Source organism: Carcharhinus amblyrhynchos, chromosome 2, assembly GCF_965287045.1.
Source record: "Carcharhinus amblyrhynchos chromosome 2, sCarAmb.v2.hapA, whole genome shotgun sequence".
Lineage (NCBI taxonomy): Eukaryota > Metazoa > Chordata > Chondrichthyes > Carcharhiniformes > Carcharhinidae > Carcharhinus > Carcharhinus amblyrhynchos.
This window is the reverse complement of record NC_137325.1, coordinates 102,667,321-102,679,811: the sequence shown is the minus strand read 5'-3', so window position 1 is coordinate 102,679,811 and position 12,491 is coordinate 102,667,321. Positions and strand designations below refer to the sequence as shown.

General features: G+C 38.3%; 1 protein-coding gene across 4 annotated transcripts in view; it reads right to left on the bottom strand.

Annotated features, from left to right (window-relative positions):
- Positions 1-12,491, bottom strand: part of krit1 (KRIT1 ankyrin repeat containing) — a 51,581-nt gene that overhangs the window by 21,721 nt on the left and 17,369 nt on the right. For all 4 annotated transcript variants that reach the window (XM_080210154.1, XM_080210136.1, XM_080210162.1 and 1 more), the window contains 4 exons: positions 12,163-12,255; positions 9,155-9,284; positions 2,654-2,897; positions 13-128 (listed from right to left, as the gene is read on the bottom strand). In XM_080210154.1, the coding sequence (XP_080066280.1) occupies positions 13-128; positions 2,654-2,897; positions 9,155-9,284; positions 12,163-12,255 (583 nt within the window). The remainder of the gene's footprint in view (positions 1-12; positions 129-2,653; positions 2,898-9,154; positions 9,285-12,162; positions 12,256-12,491) is intronic.

Genomic DNA, 12,491 nt, shown 5'->3' with positions numbered 1-12,491 from the left:
TCCTATACTTACTTGTCCTCCATTATGCTGCTCATACTACGCTGCCATTTTTCACGTTTTGGAATCTGTATCTTGGAATAATCAGGAGCTCCCAAACCAAAGTACGGGTTTATAACCACTTTATCGACCTATAAACAATACCATCAAAAATAAAGGAAATTAATATATAAAACACCTCCAATCAGATGATTATAAGCAGTTCACAATTTTAATGAGGAGGCAAATGCATCTTCAGAAACATGGTATTTTTACAATTCCTAAGATGTTGCATGAATACATAAAATTGACAAGAGTATCTGGAAGGAAGTGTATTATTATGTCTGTTCACATAAAATACTGGCCAACAAAATGACTGCTGAATAATAATACTTTTACAAGTATTGATATGTTTCTCTCACCCATTCGTTATTTCTATTTATTTCATACTAGAATATGGCTAGATACTAGAAAAGGGCTAGATGGCCTACTCCTGCTCCTATTTCTTATGTTCTTATGAATACTGGACTGCCTCCAATTTTGAATGAAATTCTATTTGCAAATGACAAGGTAATACAAACATAAAATGCTGGAAAAAAAAATCAAACAGCAACAATGGAGACAAGAAACAAGTCAAAATTGTAAGCAAGTCACTTCTTCAGAACTGTAAAATGAAAAAAGTAAACATAAAAAATTATGGGATGAGGGAAAAGCAGATGGCGATCTATAAAAAAATGTGAATAAATTGGAAAACCTGCAACCTGTTCAAAAGCAGATTTAAAATGATGCAAAACTTCACCTTCAAGTAAAAGGGAAAAACCATTAGAGAAAAACAAGACTGCTAAAGAAACAAGGTGTTCGAATGGTGACAACAAGAGACTCAGAAAATGGGGGGAAATTATTCGCTCAAAGCAAAGAAAATCAGAATACTCTTTTGCAAGAAAACTGCAAACTGTGACAGTCCTTTCTAGTTTTCCAGTTGTATGTGCAGTGCCACTTTGGTAAGGTCATGCTGGGTATCAAAATTCACTAGCAGGAATGACTGTAGCTACTTTTATTTATTTCTATAGAAAATAATTATGCATTGTATTGTCAAGAAGCAGAGGTACTTCTGTATTTGTATTGTCAAGAAGCAGAGGTACTTCTGTATTTGTATTGTTGGGTATTGGAAATAAGGTATAGGCTTAAAGTTAGCTCAATATAGTCTGTGTAAGAAAGGGTTAAACTTTAGTTAGATTCATATCTGAACTGCATTTGCATGTATGGCGTCTTTGGTTTCATTTTAAACCATGTGTGCATTCTGATATGAGAGTTTGTGATGTGAAAAGCAAACAAATGTAAAGGGGAACCAATGGTCACCTTTAGGTTTGGAAGGTTTTGAGTTTAATTTCAGCTGGACCCAAGGCAGTTGGACAAGGTAGTGGGAAAGAAGGCAGCTCCCACTGCTCTGCCAGAACAATGCAGTAATGGACAAGTAAGTAAGTCATAGAAACTAAAGAACAGCTAGTTCTCAAAACTCGGGAACGACAGGAATATTGAAGTCAAAGGAACAAAAGGGAGCTGAAATTTGAGTAAGATACTGTTCATTGAAGTTAAAGATAGAGCTGGAAAGTGCAGAACTGGGGTTAGATTCTCGGACATTGCCCACAACCTGGGATGCAGGGAACAGAGATTTGGCTGAATGCCAAATTCTCTGTTCTTGTTGGCAATGGTAGCAGAGCATGAACAGCTAGAGATTTCCAACTCTGAAGTTGACAAGAGAAAAGCCAGATTTCTGAAGCAATCAGAAGGTTGTTAACCTTACTATAGCACGTGAAGCAATTGTGTTCTATTAGTGGCTGGGTACCTGAGAGAGTAAGTAAGTAAAAGTTTGAATCATGTGGCAATTCAAGACAAAGGGGGACTGAAATGGGAGTTGGAAATCTTGGAAGTGGACCCTTGCTGAAAGAAATTGTTAGGAAGAAGATTCTAAAGTGCGTTTTTTTTGAGAGTGGAGTTTGGAAACACAAGTGATAATCATCCCGGGTATTTTGAGAAGAAAGCCACAGAAGTTTGATTGGGGAGATTTGCTACTTGATTTCAGAGGGGATGTGGCCTGTTGATTTACAAGACTATATATTTACAGGAAATATTATAGCATGAGATATATTTTGTATCTAACCTTAAAATCTGCACACACTTGTAAAGATAGGTGAACATGAAGGAGTATTGTTTTATAGTCAAATTTCACATATTAATTTTTTTTTTTCTGTTCTTAAAAGCTAATTGGCAATTGTGACTCTATTCACCCACATTTTCCAAAAGAGTAAAAGTTAGTCTTTCAAGTCAGGGTTCTATTCTGTGACTTTTCAGTTCAGTAGTATCAACTGGGATCATACAAAACACATACATTGCAGCATAACTCAGCAAGACATTTACAGAAAATCTCAACATAACATTAGTTATGCGAAATGCTGTTAGGTCTTTCAGCCAATCAGCACATATTTTTCGCTTTTCAAATGACCAGTAAAACTTAATTCTTCACTGTACCTCAGATCAATGAGAAAGAAACAAGATTGTTCATAATATTAAAGTGACCTACTTCAGTAGCCAACATAAACATATTATTATGTTCATGTCAAAATGACAAACATGGTGATTAGCACTATCTTTTTCTAAAACAGTGTTGAGGTCCTACCCTATTTGTGTATTGTAGGTCTGATCCAAAAAGAGGATTGTAGATACAGAGGTCAGCTTTTTCCAGCGCCAACATTTTGCTTTTTATCTCCAGGGCAGTATAGCCCACGTGCAGTGTATTTTCAGGTTGATCTATTTCTTTGATGTAAGCAGGGTTTGCAACACAAGACTTGATTCGCTCAAGAGGAGATGGTCTAAAAAGACCCGGAATGGCATGAGAAATGGTGTGCTGCTCTGCCAACCACCTGTGAAAATTTCAGGAAGACACACAATTTAAGTAAACCATTTCCAAAAAAGTTTTTTTTCAGTGATCTCCCCCCACCCCCCCCACTCCCCTGGCGCAAGTATATATTCCTATTATAGTTGCACATATGCAAAGCACCTGCTGGTATCTTACTTTTAATTCTATAAGAGTCTTCACTGAATCGGTACAAGTGTTGAAATCATGCCCAGTCCTAGTCCTGTCTTCACTCAAAACAAAGATCAGCAAAAACGTCAATGAAACCTCTACCTAATTTTCCATGCTCTGATATGGAGCTGAAGCCATTTCTAGTTGCTCAATCACCACTCCAATTAAGATCAGCTAATTCACAACTTGGGTGATACTCCAAAAGTAGAGTTGCAAGGTTACCCTAAATCTGTGCCTTCTGGATTTTGGTCTTTCCACCAATGGGAACAGTTTTTCCGCATCTACCCAGTCCAGACCCCTCAATGAATTGACTGAATCTATCTTCACTGCACTCTCAGACATTCTAGATCCTAATTACTCAGTGTGTAAAAAAGATTTTCCTCACATCATTATTGCTTCTTAACTTAAATCTGTGCCCTCTGGGTTTCTAACAATGGGAATGGTTTCTCCATATCAACTGTCTAGAATCACACATTTAATTACCTCTATGAAATCTCTCCACCTTTTGAAAGGCATTTTCTACAGTGCCACTCAGCAGACTTGAGAAAAGTTATGGCTCATGAAATAAAAAGGGACAGCAGTACAAGGATCAAAGAAAATTACAGCACAGAAATAGGCTCTTTGGCCCTTTAAGCCTGTGTCGACCATGCTGCCCCACTTAACTAAAACTCCCTACCCTTCCAGGGACCATATCCCTTCATTCCCATCCTATTCTTATAGTTGTCAAGAAGTCCCTTAAAAGTCACTACCGTATCCGCTTCCACTATCTCCCTGGCAACGAGTTCAAGGCACCCACTACTCTGAAAAAAATCTGCCTTGTACATCTCCTTTAAACCTTGCACCTCACACCTTAAACCTATGCCCCCTAGTAATTGACACTCCTATTCTGGGAAAGAGCTTCTGACTATCCATTCTATCCATGCCTCTCATAATCTTGTAGACTTCTATCAGGTCTCCTCTCAACCTTCATCAATAACTTTCCACAATACAGCAATACTCATGGTTTCTGTATAGCAATACTGTAACATGGTTACAGTATTGGCTGAGTAAAAGGAAACAGCGAGTGATGGTTAATGAATATTTTTCAGACTGGAGGAAGATTTGTTATTCAGCTCCCCAAGGGGTCAGTATTGGGACCCTTGCTTTTCCTGATAAATTAATGATCTAGATCTTGGTGTGCAGGAGACAATTTCAAAGTTTGCAGATTATACAAAACTTGGAAGCATTGAAAATTGTGAGACGAACAGTTATGAACTTCAAAAAGACAAGTCAAATAGGTGGCATATGACATTCAATATGGAATTCATTTTGGGAGGAAAGACATGGAGCAAGTGTGATGTGAGAAGAAATAACTTTTTTCAACAACGACTGGAGTGTTTCGGGTCTGGAATCTGCTGCCTGGAGGTGTGGAGAGGCAGTCAAGAGAGCATTAGATGATTGTTTGAATTGAAACAATGTGCAGCGTTACAGAAAAGGGCAGAAGAATGGCACTAAGTCATTATGTTCATTTGGACAGCCAGTGCAGACACAATGGCTGAATGGCCTCCTTCTGCACTGTAACAATTCTGTGATCCTGTGAGATTCTATTCTCCAAAGACAGTGACAGCTTCTCCAATCTACTTATATAATTTCACTTTTAGAACCATTCTCGTGAATCTTTTCTATAGCCTCTTTAATACATTCACATCTTTCCAAAAGCATGGTGCCCAGAATTGGATGCAATCCTCCAGCTGAGGCTGAACTATTGTTACTTGTGCTGTATTTCAAATAAGGGCTTTCGCTACAAAGACATAAAAATGTGTGCAAAACACGGGACACCCAAGTGAGGATTATTCCAACATCAAAATCAGAAATTATGCAAAATTCAATTTCATCCCATCAAATACTACTGCTAAGGTAATCTCAAACTGATAAACATTCAAATCAGTAACTAAACTGCAATAGTTTAAACAGATGGTTGGGACGTATAAACAGTTGTTCGTAAAATGCATCAGATTAATCTTAAATTTAATTCTGGTTCAGAGCAAATTATTTATGCTGTAAAATTTAAACAGACCAAGCAGATACACAGACACCCACACACTTGTTCCTGTGACTGCTTGGTCAATAGTCATGGACCATTAAGCTTGCTTAGCAGGGCCCCTCTAAACAGCCTGCAGGCAGCTGCACTGAGTAACTGACTGCTAATGCAATAAGCTGAGTATAGGTGATTCGTTGTGAAGGCCCAAAGACAGTGGATGTAAGGTGCCTGGTATACATCATAAGATGGTCCAGAGCTGTCCATGAGCTGATCACGGGGACACATGATGTCTAATTGTCAGCTTGAATGGATATGTAAGTAATTAATTTTGTCATTGGTTTGTAGCCAGCCAGGATGGGCTGAAATGTACCAGAATGTGTGATTTCCTTTGTTCATTTAAGAGGCTGCATGGTGAGCCCAGTGGGCATCTTTCTGCCTTTATAGAATAAAACTGTTAGATAATTGGAACAGAACTAGGTGCCAAGTGATTTGTCTCAAGTCATTTTTCACTAATAAATTAGCGTTATAAACAGGATATCAAAGGTTGTCCACCACCGACAGAGGATCAGGTGAGCATATTTACACAAGTTGGAATTAAACTTATTCCAGTACCAGATGGCATTTAATAGTTTAGATATGTGAATCTGTAAAAGGCGGCCTAACTAATCAAACTAAAGTCAATATTTCGTTAGAAAACACTACTGGGTATTGTTTAATGTATTTTATCATAAGTTTTATAAGAATTGTGATGGACTTGTGAAAGCTGGCAAAGTGACAGTACACTCCTGGACCTCAAACGGACCTCAGTAGATTATAATGGTGCTAACCCTACCCAAGCCTGGACAGTGAAAAGGCAGAGATTTGCTTCCTTGACACATGTCAAGGAATACAATGAAAAGCATTGTTTCTTGCATGCTATATAGCCAAAGCATACTGAAGGAAAGGATAGGGTACAGAATTGTAATGTTACAGTCATAGCAAGGGTGTAGAAAGATCAAATTAATATGAAGTAGGTTTGTTCAAAAGTCTGATGGCAGCAGGGAAGAGTCAGTTGGTACGTGACCTCAAACTTTTGTATATTTTACCCGACAGCAAGTGGAAGGGAGCATGTCTGGGGGTGTGGGGTCCTTGATTATACCGTCGCTTTTCCAAGGCAGCAGGAAGGGTAGACAGTGTCAATGGATGGGAGGCTGGTTTCCGTGATGGACTTCGTTCATGACCCTTTGTAGTTTATTGTGGTCTTGGACTGAGCAGGAGCCTTACCAAGCCATGATACAACTAGAAAGAACGCTTTCTGTAGTGCATCTCTAACAGTTGGAGAGTCATAGTGAACATGCCAAATTTCCATAGTCTCCTGAGAAAGTAGAGGCATTGGTGGGCTTTCTTAACTATAGCATCGAGTGTAGCAGCTAAAAAAAAAAATTTTCAATATCATTAGGTCTGACTGGAATCCCCAAAACCCTCCTGCAAAACAAGAGAAGTGGCAGCAAAAGGCAGAAAAGGATTATGATAAAGCCTGCTGACTGATTCTCTAAGCCAATGTAGAAGTAACAAGTGAGTGAACCAATGTAAAGAACAGGAGTTACCCCAGCCCTAACAAAAATTAATAAAATGAAAATAATTAGGTTGAGGGATATAATTTAAAAAACAGAGCAAGTATAAAATTGAGTTCATTTTGTGTGGTTAGAGAAGTTGGCAAATTATGTTACAGTTGTATAAAACATCGGTCAAGCCACATTTGGAGTATTGTGTCCAATTCTGGTCACCACACTCCCAGAAGGACATGGAGGCTTTGGAGGGAGTACAGAAAAGATTTACCGGGATGTTGCCTGGTATGGAAGATATTAGCTTTGAGGAGAGATTGAATAAACTGGGATTGTTCACCCCGGAAAGACGGAGGCTGAGGGGCGAACTGATAGAAGTTCATAAAATTATGAGGGGCATAGATAAGGTGAACAGTTGGAAGCTTTTATCCCAGGGCAGAAATGACAATTACAAGGGAGCACAAGTTCAAGGTAAGAGGGGGAAAAGGTTCAGTAGAGATGGGCGAGGGAAGTCTTTTTTAAAAAACAGAGGGTGGTGGTGGCCTGGAATGCACTGGCAAGTGAGGTGGTTGAGGCAGACACATTAGTGACGTTATCTGGACAGACAGATGAACAGGTGGGGAATAGAGGAATACAAGTAATTGGTCTAGATAGGACAACGTGCTCAGCACAGGCTTGGTGGGCCAAAGTGCCTGTTCCTGTGCTGCACTGTTCTTTGTTCTGTATTCACTATTCATTTCACTGTAAATCTGACAGAAATTTTTGGGTCAATACTGCAGATTCATTATTCAGATCATTTTGGTTAACCATTAATTATCACTGTTATATAATTGTTGACATTCATTTAGACAGATTTATTACAGCTATGAATGATTCTTAAGATAAAATTAGAATCAGCAGTAATAAGACTACATTTAACATTCTCCTAAAGAATGAATGATAATAGTATGAAAAATACTGCAGATGCCAGGAATCTGAAATTAAAACAAAACAAAGAGGGTCAATATCCAACCCACAAGTGAATCATCATCCTGACTTGGAACTATATCATCCCTTCCAAACATCGGTGTGCGTGTATTTGCATTAGATGAACTTCAGGAACTCAATGCAGCCACTCACTCCGACTTCTCAAGAGCAGTTACTGCTGGGAAACAATGCTGGTCTCAATGATGCTCACATCCCAGGATCAAATAAAAAAGCCAAGGAAATTTTTGGCATGGACTGGTTGGGCTGAATGGCCTGTTTTGATATTGCACATGCTAGGTTTGACCCACTTCCTCGTGTTAGTTTTAGATTCATCCACCGCCATTTATGACAGAATGTGTTGAGTTAGAGCTGCCCATTGAATCTTTCTTTGATTGTGGCATTGTTCAACTCTATAACCTGGTATTTTAGATATCTGGCATACAGAGAACTCTCCATGATCACTCCTCGAGGAGGAGAGCTGGACAAGCTCTGGGCATCGGCCTTCTACACTCTAAATGAGTAGTACAGCTTTGTACCAGCTCAGGAGAACCAATGGAATGTGGGCTGACAAAAACAACAACAGGCTAGATTTTGCCAAAGTGGGGAATCTCAGAGTATGCTCTATCAGCTAGACAACAGGCACACATTTAGCTTTTTAAAAGCTTTGTCAACAGCATTGCTCAAAGAGTTGATAACAGTGCAGCAAGGATAACAGGGCTTTTGGGACCTTGATGAGCAACAGGAAAAACAATGTCTCTTATCAATAAGTCTGAAGGACTGAAGGAAGATGAATTAAATTCAAAGCAGGTAGAGAGAGAATTCAGAGAAGAAAAAAAGGACAAGAAACAAAGGAAAAAAACATTTGGCATTTTTAAAGCCTCTTAAGATAGTTCAAAACCTGAACAACAAACTTCATGCTTACAATTGCTTACTTTTTGGCATGACAGAATGAATGGCAGTCATTAACAGTTGTCTGTTTGCTTTAAGGGTATTTAAGTTAACAATTACTAGACCAAGCTCTCTGTTGGGTTTAATGGGCAATTAAACAGCCAATGAAAGTTCTGATTTTGCAAACGTAATGGAATAACTTGGCCACCAACTTGTAGCAATTCACAACTTATGGGGTATCTCTTCCATGGTGCAAATTGTTGGCCAATTTGTGCATTACTAACAATATGTGTCGCTTGGACACCATCATTTATTCAGCAAAATCTGGTCCAATATCTTACAAATTTGCAACTGTTATTTCTATTCTTTGAAATCTTCCAATTAAAAGGGTGAAGCAGAATCTGGATTCACACCAAATATCTTCTACATATGAACTTCTGACCTCAAGACTTGATCAGGAGTACAGACCAGGCACTGGATAGGAAAGAGACAAATATTGGAGGTAGTTATCCATTTCTTATTTGCAGTTTCAGGAAAATACCAATGAAGGTCCACTTGCAATCCTTAACAAGTGCTTTATCTTCACTAATTTTGATCCTACTTTTTATAAATAACTCCTTGTGTACATGTAAAGCAATGTTGCACCATCTGGCTGAAAAATGTAACTTTACTTACTTATCCAAAGCAATGAGCATTTTTGCACTGAGTGTAGAGAAATGAGTGCTGGATTCACTGCACACACGCATAATATCCTGAAAGCAGTAAAAACTTGGTGCTCCAAGGCAATATGATGTCTTACTGTTGTCTGCAAAAATGACAGTACCATTACTTAAATTAATAACTTAACAAGTGGAACTTTACTCAACCTATTCATGCATATATCATGATCAAGACTATCAATTCTGTCAAGAAAAAAAACGTTTAATTCATCTAAAAAGGAATGACCTTGTTCCTATTAACATAGTATGAACTACACAAAATACTGACAAAACTAAACATGAATTTTAAATCACAAACAGATTTTATAACTACTTGTCACAGCAGCTGTCCCAGAATCCAAAGAGGGTGTCCACTTTGGATCATGAATTTCAGCCATGGATCTTCACGCAGCTGAACAGGCTAATTCTTGGCCTGAAGATCTTTGAGTACATGGGACAAGAATGCCCACAAAATAGTGGGCAATGCAAGATTTAATTCCTTTTGTTTCCTCTTTTGCTACCGCTCTCCCTCAAGATGTCGTGACTAAAAGTGTGATGCAGCTTAATGGACAAGTTGTCATCATTCAGAATGATTGGTGGCAAGTTCTGAGTCATTAAAACCAATGCTGCAGTGCTTCAAGGATAGCTTCAGAATGTATTTGTAGCATTTTCTTTGTCCTCACCTGCACACTGACCATTTAGGAGTGGACGAAAAAGGATCTGGCAGGGAAACACTTTGCAACCATCCAGACGTGGAGTCTAGTCCATTAAGGTTTATGTTGCAGTTTAGCCTGTAAGGAATTGGCTTCAAGGAGTACACTAGTGTTTGTTCAATGGTTCTTCCATTGAATCTGAAGATGTGGTAGATATATTGCTGATAGAATTTAGCACTAATGGAATGATGTCACGAATATACAGTCCAGGTCTCACTGCAATGTAATGGTGATGACAACTGCTCTGTACACTAAAACACCTGGTCAGCCAAATAGTCCAGCACCCAAATAAGTTGAAAGTGTCTCCCTGGAGTATGTTGAGTTTTCTCCATACTTTAGCAGCCATCTCCTTAAAAGGCTACCACTGAGAAGATCCAACACTAGATCAGCTGCACCATCTCAAGCTTCCACAAACTAGAGCAGTATTTGACAACAATGACCTCTACAAATATAACCAATAATATCCAATACAACAAAAGAGCTAGATTGCTATGTTTGCTATGTTATGTAAAAATGAAATTATCTGAACATTGTACATACGGTTGTTATGATCTGACTGGTAGTAATTGCTAGGCTAACCAAATCCCAAAAGGAAACTTGGCAAGCTATCATGATTTTCAATTTGTATTTTACTCGAGAAAATACATTCACTGAAGTCAGGAGCCACAAATTCCACTAACATTTTTGGAGATTTTAAATGTTAAATTAAAATATTTATCAACAAAAGAAAACTTAAACATTAAAGATTACATTTGTACAGTTGAAAAATAGTCTTACAGGCTATTTTCCCAAAAGATTCTTGGTTCCTCAAAAATAAATACCCCTTAGGCAACAGTTCTTAAAGAAACTTAATCTATAAAAATTCTAATAATATTTGAATATGAGGCAAAGCTCATTTTCACTTTAGAGGAGGTATTTTCTCCCTCCCTCATACATAACTGTGGAAATCCAAGGCTTAAACAAAACCCTGTTGCTAAGGACAAACAGACTCTTCTGGTGGCTGGAAACTGCTTCATTTACTTCTTTTCACAGCCCATCCAAATGATTAAATGAGGTTTAATGTCATTTTAGCCCAAGAGCAAAGAACTGGTAGATTCCCACATAACAGGAAATTAATGGACGAGAGCCAAGCCTGACATTAATTAATCAGGTGGAATGGACAGCCGATATTCATGTGTGTCAATTCCTTAAGTTATCTCTCACTTGTCTTTCCTGCAACCTGCTTGCTGACCCTGCCGCTCGGTACTTCCATCTTCCATTTAAGGCAGAGTGAGAGAGGAAATTCCTCTTCACAAGGATCATTAGTATTTGGAATTCTCTCTCCCAGCAAGCAGTGAAGGCTGGGTTATTGAATGTATTCAAGGGTGAGTTAGGCACATTTTTGATTGACAAGAGAATCAAGAGTTATGGGAGACAGGCAGGAAAGTGGACTTAAAGGTGACACCAGATCAGCTATGAACTCTGACTGGTGGAACAGGCTCAAACAGTCGAACGGCCTACTTCTTCTCCTCAACCTTACATTCTTATGGTACTGAATTTACTGAATGAGGTCGAGTTCAATTGTCACCATGGTAAACTTAAAATTTAGTTCAGTAAGTATGGTAACTTGTGGATTAGCACATTACTGTCACTGGCTGAGGGCAGGTTCCTTTCTTCTTCTTCCTTACCTATCATAACCTTTAAAAATATATCTTACAGGTTTTGTTATTTTACTGACAACACATATCTGCACATAATCTTGATACTGGTGCGTATCAAACTCATTCTGCATATGGATGGAAGAGATTAGAGAGAATATTGCAAACTACCCTCACTGACAGTTTGGATTTTCCGCTTCTGCAAAACCCAAAGGTTTTTGAAATTGTTAAAAATAAAAATCAAATGCAATAACGAACATAACAGTTTAATGTACTATGGAGCAAACATTCCAGTTACCTATTCCCATTTCTTCAGTAACAAAGTGATCTTCAGGCAATAGGAGGTCATTGGTAAAATAACCTTTCTGGTTCTTGGGTACATTATAAAGTGAACAATGTCAACTGAAATATCCCTGGTTTTGCTCCCAAACCCTATATTTTCAAAATATAGCTCTATAGACATTACTAAATTTAGCATATGTAGATCTGTCACATCCTTATAAGCAACTCTAGCCACAGATGTGCAATTCAGGTGTGTATTAATAATTTCACTTACATAATTGTTCTTTCTTGTTTCCTATGGTTTATAATAAAGCACACTGAAAATGTCCATTGGTGCATTACAGTTTTCTTACCTTTAACTGCTGCAGGTACAACATAAAGTACAGCTGCTCTACAAACATTCTCCCCGTGGACAGGGAATTCTTTAATCAACACCACTCGTTTACCTAACAGAGAAAGGACAATAATGTCACAGCAAGTTATATGTACATTTACATGTAGCTTGTTAACATTATATCTGCCATCACATTTCTCGCTTTGTCACATTGTTGTCAATCTTCTTATCAATTTTTGGTTATGGTAGGTTTGGCCTGTCCATATGTGCCATGGTGTAACTATACTATTTGGCCACTTGGTAGCACCGTAGCCATTCTATGAACATTGCGAAAAGAGTCCTTTGAAA